This window comes from Pongo abelii, chromosome 5 (assembly GCF_028885655.2).
Source record: "Pongo abelii isolate AG06213 chromosome 5, NHGRI_mPonAbe1-v2.0_pri, whole genome shotgun sequence".
NCBI lineage: Eukaryota > Metazoa > Chordata > Mammalia > Primates > Hominidae > Pongo > Pongo abelii.
The window spans coordinates 130,867,747-130,891,467 of NC_071990.2; the positions used below are offsets into that span (position 1 = coordinate 130,867,747).

Below are 23,721 nucleotides of genomic sequence, written 5' to 3' on the forward strand. Positions count from 1 at the left end.
GGAAGGAAGGAAGAAAGGAAGGAAGGAGGGAGGGAGGAAGAAGGAAAAGGAGAGAGGGAGGAAGGAAGAAAGGAAGGGCAGAAGGAAGGAAGGAAGGGGGAAGGGAGGGAAGAAAGAAGGAAGAGAAAGGAGGGAGGGAGGAAGGAAGGAAATGGAAGGAAGGAAGGAACAGAGGGAGGAAGGGGGAAGGGAGAGAGGAAAGAAGGAAGGGAAAGGAGGGAGGAAGGAAGAAAGGAAATGGAAAGAAGGAAGGAAAGAGGAAGGGGGGAAAGAAGGAAGGGAAAGGAGGGAGGGAGGAAGAAAAGAAGAAAAGGGAAGGAAGGAAGGAAGGTAGGAAGGAAGGAAGGGGAAATAAGAAAGGGAGGGAGGGAAGGAAGGACTCACCAAAGGCTTTAAAGTAGGTTGTACTACATATCCACACCTCTTTTTTTCTCTCTCTAAACTATAATAATGAGGGATAACCATCAGTACTTTTACATTTTTGTTAGCGGTAATAAATTGCTGTGGGAAAAGTAAATGCTTCAGGCTGACATTTATCTATTTCAGCTTTATGTTTGGATAGATGTACTGTTCATCTTATCTTTCATTATGAGTCATGACCTCGTTATAGATAATCAACTTCCATTCATCAAGGCATTCTTATCTCACTATAATTTTATAATATCTACCATGCTATGACTCCTGATTAGTTCATAAATAAACTGTTTTATTCCACGCATTATTAGAATTAATGAGTGGACATAGGTAAACCCATTAGTGTTTATTTCCTGACATACAGTAGGACTTAATCAATGATAGACACCTTTTCTTCCTGTTTCTCAGATCAGACTATTACTTTCTATTCTTAATAAATTTACCCATCAGAGGATTTTTTTTCAGACTTAGTATGAAAACAGTTTTGCTTCTCCTGAGGAATTTTTACTTATATTTATAGATACTGTGTACCTCTTAAGAATCCTGTTTGTATTCCCTGCTACGCATAGGCTACTAAGATGCTTAGTAGTGGACTTAGGATGTACTGCATTGAACGTTATGGCATGGTTTTCTGTCTACTAATTCTTTCCCTAATTTACACAATTGTTTTTTTACCTGTAGCGCTATTTCCTTTTATTTTAATTTTATCTGATATTAGGATTTTAAAAAAATTACCTAAATCCTCCTTTGAATTAAGTTGGAAATAAAAAGTAAATTCCAAAGATATATCTTTTGCAATCATTTTCAATACTGTGGGAAAGAAAATATATCGAAGTGATAGTGCATACTTTTGAATAAGAGATGAAAAACACATTCATCTTTAAGAATGCTCAGAGAAGCTCCAGATCCTATTTATACATAGGATCTGGAACTATATATATGTATATAAACATAAAAATGTATGTTTATATATGTCTATAAAGAGTGAAACAAACTTCTATTAAAATGATGCTTCCTTAACTTTTTTGGCGGGGAGGATTTCTAAGAAAATCATATTGCCTAGCACGTGATAGATGCCTATGAGAGAAATGGAAAATGACAGCATTTTTAAATTTAACTTTCAGTAGAAAAATAATGGAAATAAAAATTAAACTAGACAGTTCACCATACAAAAAGAACGTTAAATGAGGGTAAGTAAAGTGCAGTGAAATAATCTGGAAAATAACTATAAAAATTTAAAACACTAATAATAAATAAATGTTATCCAAATTAAACTGACAAGTTTTAATGGGCCATATGTAATTTATCTGTGTCCCGATGAGGCCATATTTTTCTCCAAAACCTGTATCTAAAATTTGTTTTTCATAATGAAGATAAAGTAGCACATATACCAAAAACCCATTTGAAAGATGCTATCATTTAATCCAAAAAGATACTGAAGGCCCATGTCCATTTTGGGGAGCTTGTATTTTTTTTACATAACATGGGTTGCAACAAAAAGCTGGCCATGGAATAGCAGTTTATTCCATAAGCAGCCAATGTATTTGCTAAAATGTTTATTCTTTTAGTCCTAATCACATTGCAATCTTCTGGGACTATTTCAATAACAGTAATTGCAACAATTGATAATATCCAACCAGGAAAAAAAAAAACAAACAAAAAAAACCTCATGACTGAGCTGCACAGTGATGTCCTATAGAAACTTTATGGGGTATGTGTTGTATTCTTTGATGTTTTTCTTTTTTTTTCTCTCATGTTCTTATTTTCCTTTTTACTTTAAGTTCTGGGATGCATGTGCAGAATGTTCAGGTTTGTTACATAGGTATACCTGTGCCATGGTGGTTTGCTGCACCTATCACCCCATCAAAAGAAGATGTTTATGCAGCCAACAAACATATGAAAAAAGCTCATCATCACTGATCATTAGAGAAATGCAAGTCAAAACCACAATGAGATAACATATGACACCAGTCAGAATGGTAATTATTAAAAAGTCAGGAAACAATAGATGCTGGCAAGGCTGTGGAGAAATAGGAACACTTTTACCCTGTTGGTGGGAATGTAAATTAGTTTAACCATTGTGGAAGACAGTGTGGTGATTCCTCAAGGCTCCAGAACCAGAAATACCATTTGACCCAGCAACCCTATAACTGGGTATATATCCAAAGGAATATAAATCATTCTACTATAAAGACACATACACATGTATGTTTATTGCAGCACTATTTATGCAAAGAGATGGAACCAACCCAAATGCCCATCAATGATAGATTGGGTAAAGAAAATGTGGTACATATACACCATGGAATACTATGTAGCCATAAAAAAGAATGATATCAGGTCCTTTGCAGGGATATGGATGAAGCTGAAAGCTTCAGCATCCTCAGCAAACTAACCCAGGAATGGAAAACCAAACACCGCATGTTCTCACTCATAAGTGGGAGTTGAACAGTGAGAACACATGGACAGGGAGGGGAACAACACACACTGGAGTCTATTGGGGGTTGTGAGGAGAGGAAAAGGAAAGCATTAGGACAAACAGCTAATGCACAAGGGGCTTAAAACATAGATGATGGGCTGGGCATGGTGGCTCACTCCTGTAATCCCAGCACTTTGAGAGGCCAAGGCAGGCAGATCACCTGAGGTCAGGCGTTCAAGACCAGCCTGGACAACATGGCAAAACCCCATCTGTACTAAAAATACAAAAATCAGCTGGGCGCAGTGGCATGCGCTGTAATTCCAGCTACTCAGGAGGCTGAGACAGTACAATCACTTGAACCCGGGAGGTGAGGTTGCAGTGAGCGGAAATTGTGCCACTGCACTCCAGCCTGGGTGACACAGCAAGACTCCATCTCAAAAAAAAAAAAAAAAGAGGGGGGGGAGGAGCCAAGATGGCCGAATAGGAACAGCTCTGGTCTACAGCTCCCAGCGCGAGCGATGCAGAAGACGGGTGATTTCTGCATTTCCATCTGAGGTACCGTGTTCATCTCACTAGGGTGTGCCAGACAGTGGGCGCAGGTCAGTGGGTGAGTGCACCGTGCGCCAGCCGAAGCAGGGGCGAGGCATTGCCTCACTCGGGAAGCGCAAGGGGTCAGGGAGTTCCCTTTCCAGGGGTCACAGACGGCACCTGGAAAATCGGGCCACTCCCACCCGAATACTGTGCTTTTCCGACGGGCTTAGGAAACGGTGCCCCAGGAGAGTATAGCCCGCACCTGGCTCAGAGGGTCCTACGCCCACGGAGTCTCGCTGATTGCTAGCACAGCAGTCTGAGATCAAACAGCAAGTCGGCAGCGAGGCTGGGGGAGGGGCGCCCGCCATTGCCCAGGCTTGCTTAGGTAAACAAAGCAGCCTGGAAGCTTGAACTGGGTGGAGCCCACCACAGCTCAAGGAGGCCTGCCTGCCTCTGTAGGCTTCACCTCTGGGGGCAGGACACAGACAAACAAAAAGACAGCAGTAACCTCTGCAGACTTAAATGTCCCTGTCTGACAGCTGTGAGGAGAGCAGTGGTTCTCCCAGCACGCAGCTGGAGATCTGAGAACGGGCTGACTGCCTCCTCAAGTGGGTCCCTGACCCCTGACCCCCGAGCAGCCTAACTGGGAGGCACCCCCCAGCAGGGGCAGACTGACACCTCACATGGCCGGCCAGGTACTCCAACAGACCTGCAGCTGAGGGTCCTGTCTGTTAGAAGGAAAACTAACAGAAAGGACATCCACACCAAAAACCCATCTGTACATCACCATCATCAAAGACCAAAAGTAGATAAAACCACAAAGATGGGGAAAAAACAGAGCAGAAAAACTGGAAACTCTAAAAAGCAGAGTACCTCTCCTCCTCCAAAGGAACGCAGTTCCTCACCAGCAACGGAACAAAGCTGGACGGAGAATGACTTTGACGAGCTGAGAGAAGAAGGCTTCAGACGATCAAATTACTCCGAGCTACAGGAGGATATTCAAACCAAAGGCAAAGAAGTTGAAAACTTTGAAAAAAATTTAGAAGAATGTATAACTAGAATAACCAATACAGAGAAGTGCTTAAAGGAGCTGATGGAGCTGAAAACCAAGGCTCGAGAACTACGTGAAGAATGCAGAAGCCTCAGGAGCCGATGCGATCAAATGGAAGAAAGGGTATCAGCCCTGGAAGATGAAATGAATGAAATGAAGCGAGAAGGGAAGTTTAGAGAAAAAAGAATAAAAAGAAACGAGCAAAGCCTCCAAGAAATATGGGACTATGTGAAAAGACCAAATCTACGTCTGATTGGTATACCTGAAAGTGACGGGGAGAATGGAAACAAGTCGGAAAACACTCTGCAGGATATTATCCAGGAGAACTTCCCCAATCTAGCAAGGCAGGCCAACATTCAGATTCAGGAAATACAGAGAACGCCACAAAGATACTCCTCGAGAAGAGCAACTCCAAGACACATAATTGTCAGATTCACCAAAGTTGAAATGAAGGAAAAAATGTTAAGGGCAGCCAGAGAGAAAGGTCGGGTTACCATCAAAGGGAAGCCCATCAGACTAACAGCGGATCTCTCGGCAGAAACCGTACAAGCCAGAAGAGAGTGGGGGCCAATATTCAGCATTCTTAAAGAAAAGAATTTTCAACCCAGAATTTCATATCCTGCCAAACTAAGCTTCATAAGTGAAGGAGAAATAAAATACTTTACAGACAAGCAAATGCTGAAAGATTTTGTCACCACCAGGCCTGCCCTGAAAGAGCTCCTGAAGGAAGCGCTAAACATGGAAAGGCACAACCGGTACCAGCCACTGCAAAATCATACCGAAATGTAAAGACCATCGAGACTAGGAAGAGACTGCATCAACTAACGAGCAAAATAACCAGCTAACATCATAATGACAGGATCAGATTCACACATAACCATATTAACTTTAAATGTAAATGGACTAAATGCTCCAATTAAAAGACACAGACTGGCAAATTGGATAAAGAGTCAAGATCCATCAGTGTGCTGTATTCAGGAAACCCATCTCATGTGCAGAGACACACATAGGCTCAAAATAAAAGGATGGAGGAAGATCTACCAAGCAAATGGAAAACAAAAAAAGGCAGGGGTTGCAATCCTAGTCTCTGATAAAACAGACCTTAAACCAACAAAGATCAAAAGAGACAAAGAAGGCCATTACATAATGGTAAAGGGATTAATTCAACAAGAAGAGCTAACTATCCTAAATATATACGCACCCAATACAGGAGCACCCAGATTCATAAAGCAAGTCCTGAGTGACCTACAAAGAGACTTAGACTCCCACACATTAATAATGGGAGACTTTAACACCCCACTGTCAACATTAGACAGATCAACGAAACAGAAAATCAACAAGGGTACCCAGGAATTGAACTCAGCTCTGCACCAAGCAGACCTAATAGACATCTACAGAACTCTCCACCCCAAATCAACAGAATATACATTTTTTTCAGCACCACACCACACCTATTCCAAAATTGACCATATACTTGGAAGTAAAGCTCTCCTCAATAAATGTAAAAGAACAGAAATTATAACAAACTATCTCTCAGATCACAGTGCAATCAAGCTAGAACTCAGGATTAAGAATCTCACTCAAAACCGCTCAACTACGTGGAAACTGAACAACCTGCTCCTGAATGACTACTGGATACATAACGAAATGAAGGCAGAAATAAAGATGTTCTTTGAAACCAACGAGAACCAAGACACAACATACCAGAATCTCTGGGATGCATTCAAAACGGTGTGTAGAGGGAAATTTATAGCACTAAATGCCCACAAGAGAAAGCAGGAAAGATCCAAAATTGACACCCTAACATCACAATTAAAAGAACTAGAAAAGCAAGAGCAAACACATTCAAAAGCTAGCAGAAGGCAAGAAATAACTAAAATCAGAGCACAACTGAAGGAAATAGAGACACAAAAAACCCTTCAAAAAATCAATGAATGCAGGAGCTGGTTTTTTGAAAGGATCAACAAAATTGATAGACCGCTAGCAAGATTAATAAAGAAAAAAAGAGAGAAGAATCAAATAGATGCAATAAAAAATGATAAAGGGGATATCACCACCGATCCCACAGAAATACAAACTACCATCAGAGAATATTACAAACACCTCTACACAAATAAACTAGAAAATCTAGAAGAAATGGATAAATTCCTCAACACATACACCCTCCCAAGACTAAATCAGGAAGAAGTTGAATCTCTGAATAGACCAATAACAGGAGCTGAAATTGTGGCAATAATCAATAGCTTACCAACCAAAAAGAGTCCAGGACCAGATGGGTTCACAGCCGAATTCTACCAGAGGTACAAGGAGGAACAGGTACCATTCCTTCTGAAACTATTCCAATCAATAGAAAAAGAGGGAATCCTCCCTAACTCATTTTATTTGGCCAGCATCATCCTGATACCAAAGCTGGGCAGAGACACAACAAAAAAAGAGAATTTTAGACCAATATCCTTGATGAATATTGATGCAAAAATCCTCAATAAAATACTGGCAAACAGAATCCAGCAGCACATCAAAAAGCTTATCCACCATGATCAAGTGGGCTTCATCCCTGGGATGCAAGGCTGGTTCAATATACACAAATCAATAAATGTAATCCAGCATATAAACAGAACCAAAGTCAAAAACCACATGATTATCTCAATAGATGCAGAAAAGGCCTTTGACAAAATTCAACAACCCTTCATGCTAAAAACTCTCAATAAATTAGGTATTGATGGGTCATATCTCAAAATAATAAGAGCTATTTATGACAAACCCACAGCCAATATCATACTGAATGGGCAAAAACTGGAAGCATTCCCTTTGAAAACTGGCACAAGACAGGGATGCCCTCTCTCACCACTTCTATTCAACATAGTGTTGGAAGTTCTGGCCAAGGCAATTAGGCAAGAGAAGGAAATCAAGGGTATTCAATTAGGAAAAGAGGAAGTCAAATTGTCCCTGTTTGCAGATGACATGATAGTATATCTAGAAAACCCCATTGTCTCAGCCCAAAATCTCCTTAAGCTGATAAGCAACTTCAGCAAAGTCTCAGGATACAAAATCAATGTACAAAAATCACAAGCATTCTTATACATCAATAACAGACAGAGAGCCAAATCATGAGTGAACTCCCATTCACAATTGCTTCAAAGAGAATAAAATACCTAGGAATCCAACTTACAAGGGATGTGAAGGACCTCTTCAAGGAGAACTACAAACCACTGCTGAAGGAAATAAAAGAGGATACAAACAAATGGAAGAACATTCCATGCTCATGGGTAGGAAGAATCAATATCATGAAAATGGCCATCCTTCCCAAGGTAATTTACAGATTCAATGCCATCCCCATCAAGTTACCAATGACTTTCTTCACAGAATTGGAAAAAACTACTTTAAGGTTCATATGGAACCAAAAAAGAGCCCGCATCGCCAAGTCAATCCTAAGCCAAAAGAACAAAGCTGGAGGCATCACGCTACCTGACTTCAAACTATACTACAAGGCTACAGTAACCAAAACAGCACGGTAGTGGTACCAAAACAGAGATATAGATCAATGGAACAGAACAGAGCCGTCAGAAATAATGCCGCATATCTACAACTATCTGATCTTTGACAAACCTGACAAAAACAAGAAATGGGGAAAGGATTCCTTATTTAATAAATGGTGCTGGGAAAACTGGCTAGCCATATGTAGAAAGCTGAAACTGGATCCCTTCCTTACACCTTATACAAAAATCAATTCAAGATGGATTAAAGGCTTAAATGTTAGACTTAAAACCATAAAAACCCTAGAAGAAAACCTAGGCAATACCATTCAGGACATAGGCATGGGCAAGGACTTCATGTCTAAAACACCAAAAGCAATGGCAACAAAAGCCAAAATTGACAAATGGGATCTAATTAAACTAAAGAGCTTCTGCACAGCAAAGGAAACTACCATCAGAGTGAACAGGCAACCTACAAAATGGGAGAAAATTTTCGCAACCTACTCATCTGACAAAGGGCTAATATCCAGAATCTACAATGAACTCCAACAAATTTACAAGAAAAAAACAAACAACCCCATCAAAAAGTGGGCGAAGGACATGAACAGACACTTCTCAAAATAAGACATTTATGCAGCCAAAAAACACATGAAAAAATGCTCACCATCACTGGCCATCAGAGAAATGCAAATCAAAACCACAATGAGATATCTCACACCAGTTAGAATGGTAATCATTAAAAAGTCAGGAAACAACAGGTGCTGGAGAGGATGTGGAGAAATAGGAACACTTTTACACTGTTGGTGGGACTGTAAACTAGTTCAACCCTTGTGGAAGTCAGTGTGGCGATTCCTCAGGGATCTAGATCTAGAAATACCATTTGACCCAGCCATCCCATTACTGGGTATATACCCAAAGGACTATAAACAATGCTGCTATAGAGACACATGCACACATATGTTTATTGCGGCATTATTCACAATAGCAAAGACTTGGAACCAACCCAAATGTCCAAAAATGATAGACTGGATTAAGAAAATGTGGCACATATACACCATGGAATACTATGCAGCCATAAAAAATGATGAGTTCACATCCTTTGTAGGGACATGGATGAAATTGGAAATCATCATTCTCAGTAAACTATCGCAAGAACAAAAAACCAAACACCGCATATTCTCACTCATAGGTGGGAATTGAACAATGAGAACACATGGACACAGGAAGGGGAACATCACACTTCGGGGACTGTTGTGGGGTGAGGGGAGGGGGGAGGGATAGCACTGGGAGATATACCTAATGCTAGATGACAAGTTGGTGGGTGCAGCACACCAGCATGGCACATGTATACATATGTAACTTACCTGCACGTTGTGCACATGTACCATAGAGCCTAAAGTATAATAATAATAATAATAATAATAATAAAAAGAAAAAAAAACAAAAAAAAAACTGGTTGACGGGTTGGTAGGTGCAGCAAACCACCATGGCATATGTATACCTATGTAACAAAGCTTGCTTTCTTAATACATGATCGTTTTGCTAAAGCCATTTTTGTGCACCTTAATGATTTCTTCTACTTGTTTACAAAAGGTTTTAATTTAAAGAAATTATGTATGCCATCCAAAAGATACAGCCATATTTGCCTTTTCCCTTTCTCTATCTGATGTCATTCTTTTTCCACCAGATTCTTCTCTGTAGAAGTTTAGCTTTGAGACTAGAGCACAAGAGAAATAGTGAGACTCTGTCTCTCATTTTTCCCTTCCTCTATACTGCCTAGGCCCAGAACCTAAATTAGTTCAAATTTCAAAAGATATCTCTTATGAAAGCTGATTTATACACACGCACACACACAGACACACACACACGCACACATATTCATTTAACAAAGAAAAAACACACAGCTTTAGCAGGTTGGGAAGTGGCATTTATTAATATCATCTTCATTTTAAAAAGTGAGTACAAATTATATCAGTAGTTACTTACATGCTGCAGTTGGTTAAAGTCAACTATACAGATAGCATGCACTCAGACTAAAGGATGAGACAGTACCATAAGTAGAGCCAAATCTGCTACTGCTTTCTTGAAATCTAAGAAGCAGAAAGCTTCTTACATTTAACCATTGGTACTCTGGAAGGCTTCCCACCTAGTTTGCTGGACCAGGGAGCTTTCAAACTAATCAGCCTATGGTTATTGTGGTTCTGTAACAAAATTGAGACACAGCCTAGGTGATGTATCTTACTAACAATAGCAGCAAAATCTTGGGAGGGTTCTTTGGCATATGTCAAGATATGAACTGTTAGGCAGTGGGTCAAGAAAGAGCCACCCTCACTAACTTCTAGGAATACAGCACCTGACAATAACTTCTACCACAGGGCTAGGAATGGCTATATTTGTTCTTTAAGACATGTGATTCAAATATTTCTGCTAATTAAACCATGGCTGTCTTAGCCCATTTGGGCTGCTATAATGAAAATATCATCGATTTTGTGCCTTATAACTGAAATGCATTTCTCATTTGTGAAGGCTGAGAGGTCCAAGATCAAGGTGTTGGCTGGTTTGGTGCCTGGTAAGGAGCTGCTTCCTGGTTCAGAGATGGCTGTCTCCTTGTTATAGTTTCATCTGGTAGAAAGGGCAAGGGAGTTATCTGGCATCCCTTTTATAAGAGCACTAATTTCATTCTTGCCCATATGACCTAATCACCTCTCAAAGGCTCTGTATTAATCTCTTCTCACACTGCTATAAAGAACTATCTGAGACTGGGTAACTTATGAAGAAAAGACGTATAATTGACCACAGTTCTGCAGGCTTAACAAGAAGCATGACTAGGAGGCCTCAGGAAATTTACAATCATGGCAGAAGGCAAAGGGGAAGCAAGGACCTTCTTCACGTAGTGGCAGGAAAGAGAGAGAATGAAGGGGGAAGTGCCACACACCTTCGAACAACCAGATCTTGTGAGAATTCACTCACTGTCACAAGAACAGCAAGGGGGGAGGTTTGCTCCCATGATTCAGTCACCCCCCCACCAGGCTCCTCCCTCAACATATGGGTATTACAACTTGAGATGAGATTTGAGGTGGTGGGGGGGACACAGAGAAAAACCATATCAGGTTCTGCCTCCAAATACCATCACATTGGGAATTAGGTTTCAACATATGAATCTGAGGAGAACATAAACATTCAATCTACAGCATTGGCTATCAGGGTTAAAGTACTGACTACAGGAACTTTTAAACCAAAGACATATATAATGAAAAAAGCATTATAAAGATGCATTGTGGAAAGGGTATATTAGACATTGAAACTCAATTCTTTCTACTATCCCAGTGTTTCTCAAGCTCTAGGGTACATCAGAAGCTCTGAGAAGGCTTGTTAAAGCCCAGATTGCTGGTCCTCACCCCCAGAATTTCTGAGTCTGTAGGTTTGTGGCAGGACCTGAGAATCTGCATTTCTAATGGGCTCCAAGGTGGCGATGCTGCTGCTGCTTATTGGGGACCACATTTTAGAACCACTGTACTGACCCACCTTCTCACATACCCCCCTGCCTGCTCTGCTTGTCCTGACTATGTACACCTGTTTCAGGAGCTCTGCCCAGTGCAAAACTCTCTCCACGAATAGAAATTAATTTTCAGGAATCTCTATGTCATAAGGAGATCTTCGGATACACCCTTGAATGGTAGAAAATGCCTCTTGGCCAACCCAGACCCCTCATTCTAGGAGTTTTCAAAAGGTAATATTACAGAAATAAGTATTCAGCTGACAAAAGAGTTTGAGAAAACATCTCTCTTAAACTCACCACAAAAAAAGTCCTATAGAACGCACTCCAGGAAACTTTAGTCTAAAACTAATAATATAACTGTGTAAATGTTTCAATTCACCATTTTAAACTTTTATTTGACATAGAATTCTTTTTTCAAATGAAATCCTGCCCAGAACATCAGCCTATAAAGCAGATTCCTGGCAGAATAGACATCATTTGTAGAAAACCTGAGGCACCTGGAGAATCCTATGATTCCAAGGAGCACAGTTTGAAACCCCATTTAATGCATAATAAACACAGACCCTTGTGAAGGATGCTATTGCTGGAAGGTGTCGTTGAAGCCTAATTTATAACCCTTCTCCTAGAAGGGTTATAAGCCTAGACCAGTGCTTCTTTCTTCACTCCTTTAAAAAATGAACACAGGAGAACTATGTGGAAATACAAGGGCAGGTTCGTTTTCAGAGATTTCATCACGGAGTGTATTTCCACACTCAGTATTTTTAAACTGACTGATAGCCACTGCTATGACTATCTTATCAGCAATGCAGGGCTTGTATTTCCAGCCTCTGAGTGTTATGCTACAGGTCACTGTTTTTTTTAAACTCTTACCTGAATATGCTTCGACCTACTTCTTTATTTGTAATTCTTTCTTTCTTTTGAGGTTAGAAACACCATGCTTTAATTGCTGTAACCCCCAAAAGAAATATAATATTGAGAAACATATTACATTTCCCTGTTTGTTACTGATTGTTGTTACTGTTGTCTTAACTGCCTCTGTGTTTCCCAGCAGGAACATTTAACGGCAAAATACTCTTCATTTGGAGATGAAGAGTGCCCAGCAGATGCTGAATATCATGTTTCATGTGGCATTTTTTGTTTACTAATTTACAAAATTTGTTTTACCCCCTGCAGCTGTAAATGAAAAAGCTATAAAACTAAATGAAACTCTAGGAACTCGAGACGAGGCCTTTGAGAGAAATTTGGAAGGGCTTCAGAAAGAGATTGACCAGATGATTAAAGAACTGAGGAGGAAAAATCTAGAGACACAAAAGGAAATTGCTGAAGATGAGTTGGTGTGAGTAGATGAGTTATTATTTTTTCTTTTGACGAACTGAGATTTCCAGATAATTTACGGTTTTCTAAATTTTTATCACAGGTATAAGTAAAAGATGCTTTGTTTTTCCAACTTGGAAATATTTGCTATGTTATCTATCATCTATCTATCTATCTATCTACTACCATCTATTATTTATTCATTTACTTATGTAATTGTACTTTACCATTGTTCCAAAATGAATCAAAAGCAAGTTCTTGCCTACATATAATCAGTAAATGATCTTTTCTGGTGCTGCTCCTTCTATAATTAGGCTAATGAGTTTGTTTTGTTAATCACCTGCATTAGGGACTTTTGGACTATCAGTTGATTTTTGTTTTAATAAAAATACCTTTGGATAAACAAAGTTATGTCTTTACCATTCATGTATTGGCCAACCTATACATTTTGTCATCTTAAGAAATGCTGAAAAGAAAAGTCATCAAATAATAAACACCTAATACTTTCAAATAAGAGTTGCGAATATGAGGGTTGGGAAAAGTGATAGTGATTTTACTCATGCTAAAGAACTTTTATGATAACACACTCAATAAAATAGATACATCTCTACATTCATAGTCAGCTAACTTCAAAGTGGTAGTATTACTAATACTTAAATAATTTATACTAAACCAGCAACATCAGCACACCAGAGAACTTGTTAAAAATACAGATTGTCAGACCCCATCCCAGACCTCCTGAATCAGAAACTTTAGGGATGGGACCCAGCAAACCATGTATTAATAAGCCCTTCAGGGGATTATGAGGCATGTTAGTTTGAGAATTACTGTCTTTCAAGTATTTAGAGTTTCTTAATGACACGGAAATTATCACTTTAGAAAAACTAGGTAAGTTAAATCCAAAAAACTTCCAGATCAGTCAGTTGGAAGAAAAAGAAACATAGATTAAAATTATGCTAGTCTACTAGCATGACAATGACCTAGAATTCTGTTCACAGTTTCTGAGCAAACATATCAATATTCATCATTACATTCAAAGTAATAGAGAAAATGTCTCAGTAGGATGAAACAAGTGGATTGTTTGATTTTGATATGTGAAGTGAATCTTAAAACTCATTTCATCAGTCAGATTCCTAGAATGACATGAGACCCCTTCTGATTCAAAAAGTTATTTTACTTACAAATTTGAAAGATTTCTTACAAATCTGTTTTGCTTTTATTTTATTTAATTATAAATGGTCTCAGGTACCAGTTTTCAACTTGATTTAGCACACAGTGAATCTATTTTACATGTTTTCTTATTTTCTCATTCTTTTCATGTTAGCATCTCTTTGTAACATGGTTTAATACCAATAAACCCTAAGGCAGTGACATGAGCTCATTGTCTATTATTGGGCTGGGGGTGGTTGCAGAGCTGCAGAAGCCCTTCTGAAAAAAGTGAAGAAGCTGTTTGGAGAGTCCCGGGGGGAAAATGAAGAAATGGAGAAGAATCTCTGGGAAAAACTGGCTGACTACAAAAACAAAGTTGATGATGCTTGGGACCTGTTGAGAGAAGCCACAGATAAAATCAGAGAAGCTAATCGCTTATTTGCAGTAAACCAGAGAAACATGACTGCATTGGAGGTGAGTCTTAGGGGCACTTTTATCTTAATCTCAAAAGGTTGGGGACTGTGGGGGCAGTGTTGAACATGGCTGGACCATTCAAGTTGATGCACATTTACAAAGGTCAAGATTGACGACTCTGAAAGGGGACTTCTAAGAAACAACAAGAAATGACTTTTTTGTTTTGTTTTTAATGACCAGTTACCATCGCCCAAAGAATCAAATAAAATTTTGATAAATTAAACTGTTGAAGATATTTAAGAACACTGTGATACAGTGGAAGAAGTTCTTTACAGGGAGTCAGGTGACCTTGGTCTCAATGACAACTGTGCCACTAACTAGATACACAAATTGGGCAAGTCAATTAACATCTGTAAGCATCAGTTCCCCAAAACTACAATGAGTGAATTATACTATAGCATATAGGGTATCTTCAAATATTCATATCATATTGTTTTGCAGCTTTCCCAAACTAATTCACAAACCTTGTTCCGAGATCTTGCTGCCAAAAATCGTAGACGTTCCCTACACTTCAAATTCAATCTGAGCACATGACAAATAGCTCAATGAATTGAGACCAGAGCTTGGAAAAAGTTTGGTTCCCCTTTTTCTATGCACTATGTTCTATGCAAATGATCTTTTAAAAGGAACTAACATGAATAGATCAGGTCTGGGTTATTTTCTCCTCCTTTTCCACACAGATAACCGTTACTTCTCAACTCAAGAAATTATGGGCAGCCTCTATCTTTTTAAGAGTGCTGATGGAACTAAAACTAAAACAGATTCCTCCATTATTTTTTTCTTCTTTTTTTTCAATTTCTTTCTTAATCTTAACATAGTAAATAATCACTTTTCCTAAGAGTAAATTCTGCACATGTAACAGCAGAACCCTGTATTTGATATTAATATTTAAACAACAACAACTTTCTCCCCAGAGACAAATTTACCTTTGCTGTTTTCAAAGTATCTGACTCCAACAGGTCAGAAAACAGCAGCAGACCTATATGTCTTCTAACACATAATTTCACCTTCAACAGTAACTCAACACCCTCTGGCATATAGTATGTATGTAGAAATGTTTGTTAAATGACAGTAACAATTGAATACAATGAACCAGGATTTTTTTTAATCTACTCATTTCTATTTTCCTTTGGATTAAGTAGTAAGAGGATGAATTACATTTTTTTAATATATTTTATTTCTGGGTCCCTCTTCTGGGACTTAGCCTTGTCATTCTGGTAGAATATTGAAGAGGCTTACATTTTTTCTTCACTGATGCACCTAACCAATTTGGAGTCTACTGACATGCTAGCAGTATTCCAGAAATACTGCTGTGGGGCAGGATGCTGGGCCACTGTCGTATCACAGGCTCTCGCATGATTCGCCCTGCTCGGTGACACACCAGCCATGTGACTTACCCGAAGGTGCACCTCTCTATTTTATGGCAACAGCTTGAGAAATGAAAATTACCTGTGTGGAAAGCATAGTAAGTATTTGAGAAATATTTCAAGAAGAGTTATATGGCACAGTCAATAGTACCTTTAGCTCTTCGTTTCTTTTAGTGATGTTTAAAACCAGAAGTCATCATTCTTGGGCACCCCTACAAATACCTAGAGCTTATGTATAGTCAGTATAGTCAGTATTGAAATTCTAAGTGGTCCTTTTTGGATTTTCCTTGTATGTGCAACGCTTAACTAAAGTCTTGTTAAAAAGTTACTGGATAAAATAGATAAACTAACTGAATCAATATGAATAAGGCATAGAGTATTTATGGTTGCTTAAACCAAATAAATAATTTGGTTGCTGCCAAAATGGCTGAAAATCACATGGAGTGTTTGTTAAGCCAACAGGTGTCATGGACTCCCACCTAGAGAGTCTGTGTAGGCTGCTCTGGGGTTTGGCCCCGTGTCTGCATTCTAACACTTTCCCTGGGCTAATCTGATGCCTATACAGGTTCGAGGAAAACTGACACATTACATCTATTTGATTGAATAATAAGCTGCATTTTAAATAAATAACTCCCTTATAACTGTGCCCACAGTGAAGGTAACATAATTAATACCCAACTCAAAAACGTTTTATTTAAGGTGGTATGTAGTTTTCTTTTTAAAAATTTTATCAAGCCTCTAATTCATTCAGGAAACATGCTAGACACCAAAATTGATTGTGTCAATGATGAGGCCCCTTAGAGCAGCAGCCTCAGCGTAACCTAGCAACTTGTCAAAAAGACAAATTCTTGGACCCCATCCCCAAATGATCAACTCGGAAACTCTGAGAATGGGTCCCAGAAATCTGTGTTTTAAAAATCCCTCCAGTGATTCAGATGCAGCCTCAAGGTTGAGAACCACTGGTATAAACACTAAAACACCATCTCTGATTACTTCAAGTAACTTGTATTTAGTGAGAGGTACACATAAGCCAACCACTCCATACACTACCATAATGATCATAGGGGTAAGCAAAGGAGGGAGTCTAAGTCACCCCTGAGCTTAGGAAGAGCTTTGTAGAGGCCCTGACACTTGTGCTAGATCCTAAAGGGTAAGCACTGGGCCACAGAAGAAGAAAGAGAAGAACATTCCAGAAACTGGGAAAAACATATACAAAGGCATAGAGGAAAGAAAATGACATTTTGGGGGAAAGTTCAGTGGTTTGATAGGCTTGGAAAGAAGACTGCATGTGAATGACTGAAGGGATAGAAAGACAGAGAAGATAAGCAGAGTGCAGACCTTCAGTTATAAGAGAATTGCATTGTGAGACTAAGCTAAGGAATTGGTTTTTATCCTGAAAGCTATAGAAAGCAATTGAAATATTGCAGTCATGGGTTAAAATAAAACATTGCGGAATTTTAGTGGCTCACTTAAACTGAAGAAATGGTTTTTTATTGGAAAATAGTGTGATATTAGGCTAGAAAAGTAGGCTGAAATAATATTTATCTAAATGTCTGTCAGGTACCTACCATATCAAGGTACTGTTGGTAACCAGGGTATTTGAGGTTGAATAGAAATGATTCCTGGCCTCAAAGAACTAACAATCTCCTGAAAAATTCAGACATGTTAACCTTTCATTCTACATAATACTATGATAATATTGACTGGGAGATTGAGCAAAAGTTTCACAAAAATGACAGCATCATAGCAGAAGTGGAGAGGAATTGGAAGAAAGACAGAGCAGCAGGAACCTCAGCCAGAGCTTTCGAAGTGTAAGGTGATCTTAGGAAGTGTTCAGTACAGCAGAAAAACTTTCAAAAGCTATGTAAAAATCTGTAGCAGAGAAGACTCTGGAATTTGGAGCCAGATCATAGAAGGCTTTGAATGCAGCCTACTAGATGGTGATGGAGTTGGAAAGGCATTTCCAGCAAGGGAGAGAGGACTAAGGGAACTGGGGACCTCATGGGCAGAAAAGAGAAGACGAATAATTCAGTGAAGCAAAAAAATATGTATTTAACAGTCTATCCCCAAATCTACCATTATAACCTTGCCAAAGAAGGCAGTGCGGATCAAGTAAAGAGTAAGTTGCTACATAAAGAATACACAGGCCAGCCTGAGCAACATGGTGACACCCTATCTCTATAGAAAAATACAAAAATTAGTCAGGCATGGTGGTGCATGCCTGTGGTCCCAGCTACTTGGAGGCTGAGGTGGGAGGATTGCTTGAGTGCTTGAGCCCAGAAGTTTGAGCCTGCAGTGAGCTGTGATCATGCCACTGCACTCCAGCCTGGATGACAGTGAGACCCTGTCTCAAAAAAAAAAAAAAAGAAAAAAGAAAAGAAAAAGAAAATAAAACAAAACAAGAATAGACAGGAAGATAGCTTTTGCAGGTCCCTGAAGAATCTACCACACCAACACACCAAAAAAAAGAAAGAAAGAAAAAGAAAGTGTTCAATTTGCAAAGCTCTGGAATAAATAAAGATCTCATTAATTACAAGTTAAAAATAGAAATATAATCAACCTTCATATCCCAACAGAATAATTGAGCAATTATACTTATGCCATACTTTTTGTAGAATAATTCTCCCTATACATAGGCCTTCTTTCTGTTTTTTAAATACTCTAAGTTTCCTAGGTATTTTATATGCTACATCATTTTCTATCTGTGCCTCTCTGTTTTTGTTGCACTCATCTAACCTTTCTTTAAGAATATATTATATATTAATTTACTCATTCATTTTGTCTCTCCTCCAGACAAGCCATGAGGAACATGTGTTCTTCCTCACTTCATCCCCCAATCCTAGAACAGTATCTAGCAAAGGCAAAACAGATTTTTTTTTAGTGAATAAATAAAGTGCCATAGAACAAACCCAAATACTCTATACTTTTATCAATATTTGTGAGCTCCAAATTTCCATCTTCTCTTGGTTCAAAGCTAGAACCCATCAGTATCTAATCTGAAAATAAAACACCTCTAAAATTTCTTTAACCTCATCCCAGCACTTTGGGAGGCCAAGGCAGGAGGATCACAGGGTCAGGAGATCGAGACCATCCTGGCTAACAAGGTGAAACCCCGTCTCTACTGAAAATACAAAAAAAAAAAATTAGCGAGGCGTGGTGGCAGGCCCCTGTAGTCCCAGCTACTCGGGAAGCTGAGGCAGGAGAATGGTGTGAACCTGGGAGGCGGAGCTTTCAGTGAGCCGAGATTGCTCCACTGCACTCCAGCCTGGGCGATAGGGCGAGACTCCATCTCAGAAAAAAAAAAAAATTTCTTTAACCTCTTGATTATCATTTCTGATTGAGTATGATAAGAAGCACATTTTGATCTCTGCATGACAATTGATTCCCTAAAGTGACTCAATTAGAGCTTTTACAAAAGATTCTAACTCACTACTTTATTGAAATCAAAATATATATAGCTCTTCAATTAACATATGTGTGGAAATATTTTCCCTGTTTCCAGTGGCACAGCCTCTTAAATTACCTTGATCCATTAATTCAAACAAGCCAAGTTGTAAAAGATTCTTGTGTTTCTGTACATGCTATACTTTTAAGTCAGTTCATACAAAAGCTAAGGGCTAAAATTGGCAGTTGTATAAAAGAATGTTAGACCCTTGGAAGATAAGATATGACTTGTAATCAGGGACATTGTAATCAAGGACATTAGGACTGTTCCTACATTTGTTGTCTTTGAAGAGTGAATGACATATCAAAACTTCCCCTGTATTAGTGATGGGAGTAGCTGAATGAGCCAGGTGTCACCAACACAAGTCCCAGGAATGGACTTCCTTTTCTTTTTTCTTTCTTTTCTTTTCTTTTTTTTTTTTTTTTTTTTGAGACAGAGTTTCACTCTTGTCAGCCAGGCTGGACTGCAATGGTGCAATCTTGGCTCACTTTAACCTCCACCTCTCAGGTCAAGCGATTCTCCTGCCTCAGCCTCCCGAGTAGCTGGGATTACAGGCATGCACCACCACACCCAGCTAATTTTGTATTTTTAGTAGAGATGAGGTTTCACCATGTTGGCCAGGCTAGTCTCGGACTCCTGACCTCAGGTGATACACCTGCCTCGGTCTCCCAAAGTGCTGGAATAACAGGCATGAGCCACCGTGCCTGACCCATTTTTGTTTATTTATTAAAAAATATTTATTGAGGAAACTCATCTAGGTACTAGAGATAGTGATACATAAGACTGTCTTTATGGAATTTGTGTTACAGTGCAGGAGACAGTCACTAAACCAATAAACAAGTATAAGATACGACCATAAAGTCTGGATGCATGGGCTGATACACATAAGTTGTTTATTGATATGTAATACATGGCATGTTGCATGATATTGCTTAATACATTCAATGTGTTGTCCTTCATTAACAATGTATAGTTCAATAGGCTGTGCCTTTCTGCTAGTCCCTGTATATGTATCTGTGATGCATTGGTATTTCTGATTTTTATTACATAATTTTTGTTTTTAGCAACTCCCGGCAAATGTAATCAAGACAAATCAATCTATATAAAAAAGAAAATAATATTATCTATGTTTCTATAGTTTTGACCACTCTGTAGAATATAATTCAGATAAATGGGTTCTAAGAAGAACAAAATAAGGTAATTATAATAGTTAAAATTACAGTGTTACTGTGTGCTAGGCAGTGTTCTAAGCTAATTCTTTTCTAATTTTACAATGTCTATCAATCACTTGGGGTTCTTGTTAAAATGCAGATTCTGAGTCGGTAGTTCCCAAGAATGGATTGAGATTATGCATTTCTAATGAGCTTCCAGGTGATGCTGATGCTGCTGGTGAATGGGCTGCACTTGAGTAGGGAGGGACTAAACATTTTATATGAAAGTAAATTACTTCCTTAAGGTTTCATAGCTTGGGAGTGAGCAGAGCTGTGATCCCAAACCAGAAGGGCTGTCACTTGGATGTAGCTTTTAATCACTGTGCCCTAGTATAGAGAGAATGATTGAGACAAGGATGGGTGCTAGGTAATCAGAGGAGTGACAGGTAATCAGAGGAGTGGCTATTACCAGAATGGAGGGAGAAAACAAGCCAAAGAGTGGGAACAGCACATAGTGGGAAGATCTGCAAGTGCAAAGGCTTAGAGGCAGGAACTAGATGCATGTACCCGGCAACATGCTGAATTGGTTGGTGAAGGGAAGGAAAGAAGGGTATGAAATTAGCACTAGCCCAGTGCAAATTTTAAAACTGTGATTTCTATAATAGAAGAGATAATATTTTCATAGTCAAGGACCCAGGATCTATCATTAAGTTGACAGGGGTTTAAATCTTAATCACACTGTACTATGTGACCTTAAGGGAATCATTTAGTGTCTTAGTTCATCTGAGCTTATATAGCAAGAGACCAAAAACTGAGTGGCTTGTATGCAATCAAAACTTATTTCTTATGGTTCTGGAGGCTGGGAAATCCAAGATCAAAGTATTGGCAGATTTGGTGTCTGATGAGGGACCACTTTCTGGTTCATAGACACCATTTTCACTATGTCCTCACATGGTAAAAGGATGAACAAGCTCCTTCAGGTCTCTTTTATAAGGGCAGTAATCCCATTTATGAAGTCTCTGCTTCATGACCTGGTCACCTCAAAGGCCCCACTTCCTAATCCTGTCACCTTGAGGATTAGAATTTCAACATATGAATTTGCAGGGGACACAAACATTCAGACCACTGCCCTTTACTTGTTCAATTTCCCACTTACGTAAAAAGTGATCAACATAGGATCCAAAGATTAGAATAACAAAATGCCTACAAACTGGCACATATTGAGATCTATATGAATTAGCATTATTGTCTATAGGAAAAAACTACAAGTGGTCAAAGCTTAAAATTATAATTGATGCAGTTAAATCTGTAGGTAGAATGGTGATTTCAGGAATAGGAATGAATCAGAAGTATAAAGAATAAAATAAGTAAAAAATATGCCCCAAATGGAGAAATAGCAATATTTGTCTCTCGTTGATTTTACTCTTCTAGGCCAGGATTGAGTTTCATGTAGTTTCGAGACAAGCTATATGTTCCAAAGAAAAATTATAATCTGTTCTCTCATGAAACAGTCCATTAGGTTGATTCTTCCATGTGATAGTTTCTCTATTCCTTAAAAAGCATTTTCCCTAAGTTTCCTTAAAAATCTCACTTCAAATTTCACAGAACTCCCATTAAATACATCTGCTTATGTTTATGATCACAAAGTACTCATTTGTATATAGATTCTAGAATTCAATATGTAGTACCAATGTAACTATTCAGCACTTACATTTTAGTTAGAAATGGATGCTCCATCTTTCTTTAAAAGTAGTTTTAATTCCTCAACTAGTATCGCATAACTTTTCTTCACTTGGATGACTTTCTCACAATGAAAAGGAGAAATAACCTGTACAAGCCACTACATAGAAGAACTCTTGAAGGACTGGCTAAGTAGTTTATATTATTCTCATCTAGCCACATTGTCAATATGATGTACCTTTTTTGCCAAGCTTTTATTCAAACAGCTCAGGAAAGTCAGGAATACAAGGGGTAGGATTTTATGAAAATGCAACATTGATGTCTTGTTCATAATGGTCTACAGAAAAAGAAGGAGGCTGTTGAAAGTGGCAAACGACAAATTGAGAACATTTTAAAAGAGGGCAATGACATACTCGATGAAGCCAACCGTCTTGCAGATGAAATCAACTCCATCATAGACGTGAGTATTTGGTAAAACTCACAAGAGAGATGATAATGAATAAATGGGAGCCAAAGAGAAAGCTCAGTAATAGAAGCAAATACTAGTATTTGTTTTCTCGTGGAGATAAAATTATTTTTGCATTATTCTGCTATGACCATGCCTATCTATTGGTGACAATTGGAATATCACTTTGTTCTCCCAATGGACATGAGTGTTTGTGTAAGGGTACTCACACATTCACACATATCTGTTTTTGTCCACAGTGATGAAGGACATTTCTTGTTCCTAGAGCAGCACTTACAATCTGCTTCAATATTTATATAACATTAGTTTAAAAAGAAATGTAAATTTACAAACAGGCTTTTAACATGTAATGTCTAATGCATTACATAGAGTGATATATGGTCATAGAAATGCAAATGGCCTAAGAGATCCTAATGACATGTATACCTATGTAGTGGCATTGTTTAAATAGATAGGCTTTTCTTGGTGTAAGTTGGCTTCTTAAATTTCCTAGTCTATTCCATTAAATAATGACTTTAATTCTCTATTCTTTTTGCTATGTTAGTAAGTTTGAAGTTTCATTTTAAAACTAAACATGTGGGCCAGGCGCGGTGGCTCATGTCTGTAATCCCAGCACTTTGGGAGGCCGAGGCGGGCGGATTGCCTGAGCTCGGGAGTTCAAAACCAGCCTGGACAACATGGCAAAACCTCGTCTCTACTAAATATTCAAAACGTTAGCCGGGTGTGGTGGCGGGCGCCTGTAATCCCAGCTACTCAGGAGGCTGAGGCAGGTGAATTGCTTGAACCGGGGAGGCAGAGGTTGCAGTGAGCTGAGATTGTACCACTGCACTCCAGCCCGGGCAGCAGAGCAAGACTGTCTCAAAAAAAAAAAAAAAAAAAAAAAAAAAAACTAAACTAAACGTGTAGTTATGTCTCATAGAGAAATGAGTAAAAGAGAGGAGACTTGAATTCACTTGCTTAAAATGCCCTCTTCTCTACATATCAGTATGTTGAAGACATCCAAACTAAATTGCCACCTATGTCTGAGGAGCTTAATGATAAAATAGATGACCTCTCCCAAGAAATAAAGGACAGGAAGCTTGCTGAGAAGGTGTCCCAGGCTGAGAGTCATGCAGCTCAGTTGAATGACTCATCTGCTGTCCTTGATGGGTATGTCATTTGTTGTTGGAAATGTTTGTGTATTTTGATGCTTGTCCAAAGGTTTTGACTAGCATAAATAGTAGAGAATCATTTTCAAATCCTGATTTCTGTTAATTATGAACACACTAGCTATATGGCCTTTCTGTGG

At 38.8% G+C, this 23,721-nt stretch overlaps 1 protein-coding gene across 3 annotated transcripts in view; it reads left to right on the forward strand.

Moving 5' to 3' along the window:
• Positions 1-23,721, forward strand: part of LAMA2 (laminin subunit alpha 2) — a 652,245-nt gene that overhangs the window by 513,826 nt on the left and 114,698 nt on the right. For all 3 annotated transcript variants that reach the window (XM_054558144.2, XM_054558145.2, XM_054558146.2), the window contains 4 exons: positions 12,561-12,723; positions 14,114-14,324; positions 22,311-22,427; positions 23,419-23,582. In XM_054558144.2, the coding sequence (XP_054414119.2) occupies positions 12,561-12,723; positions 14,114-14,324; positions 22,311-22,427; positions 23,419-23,582 (655 nt within the window). The remainder of the gene's footprint in view (positions 1-12,560; positions 12,724-14,113; positions 14,325-22,310; positions 22,428-23,418; positions 23,583-23,721) is intronic.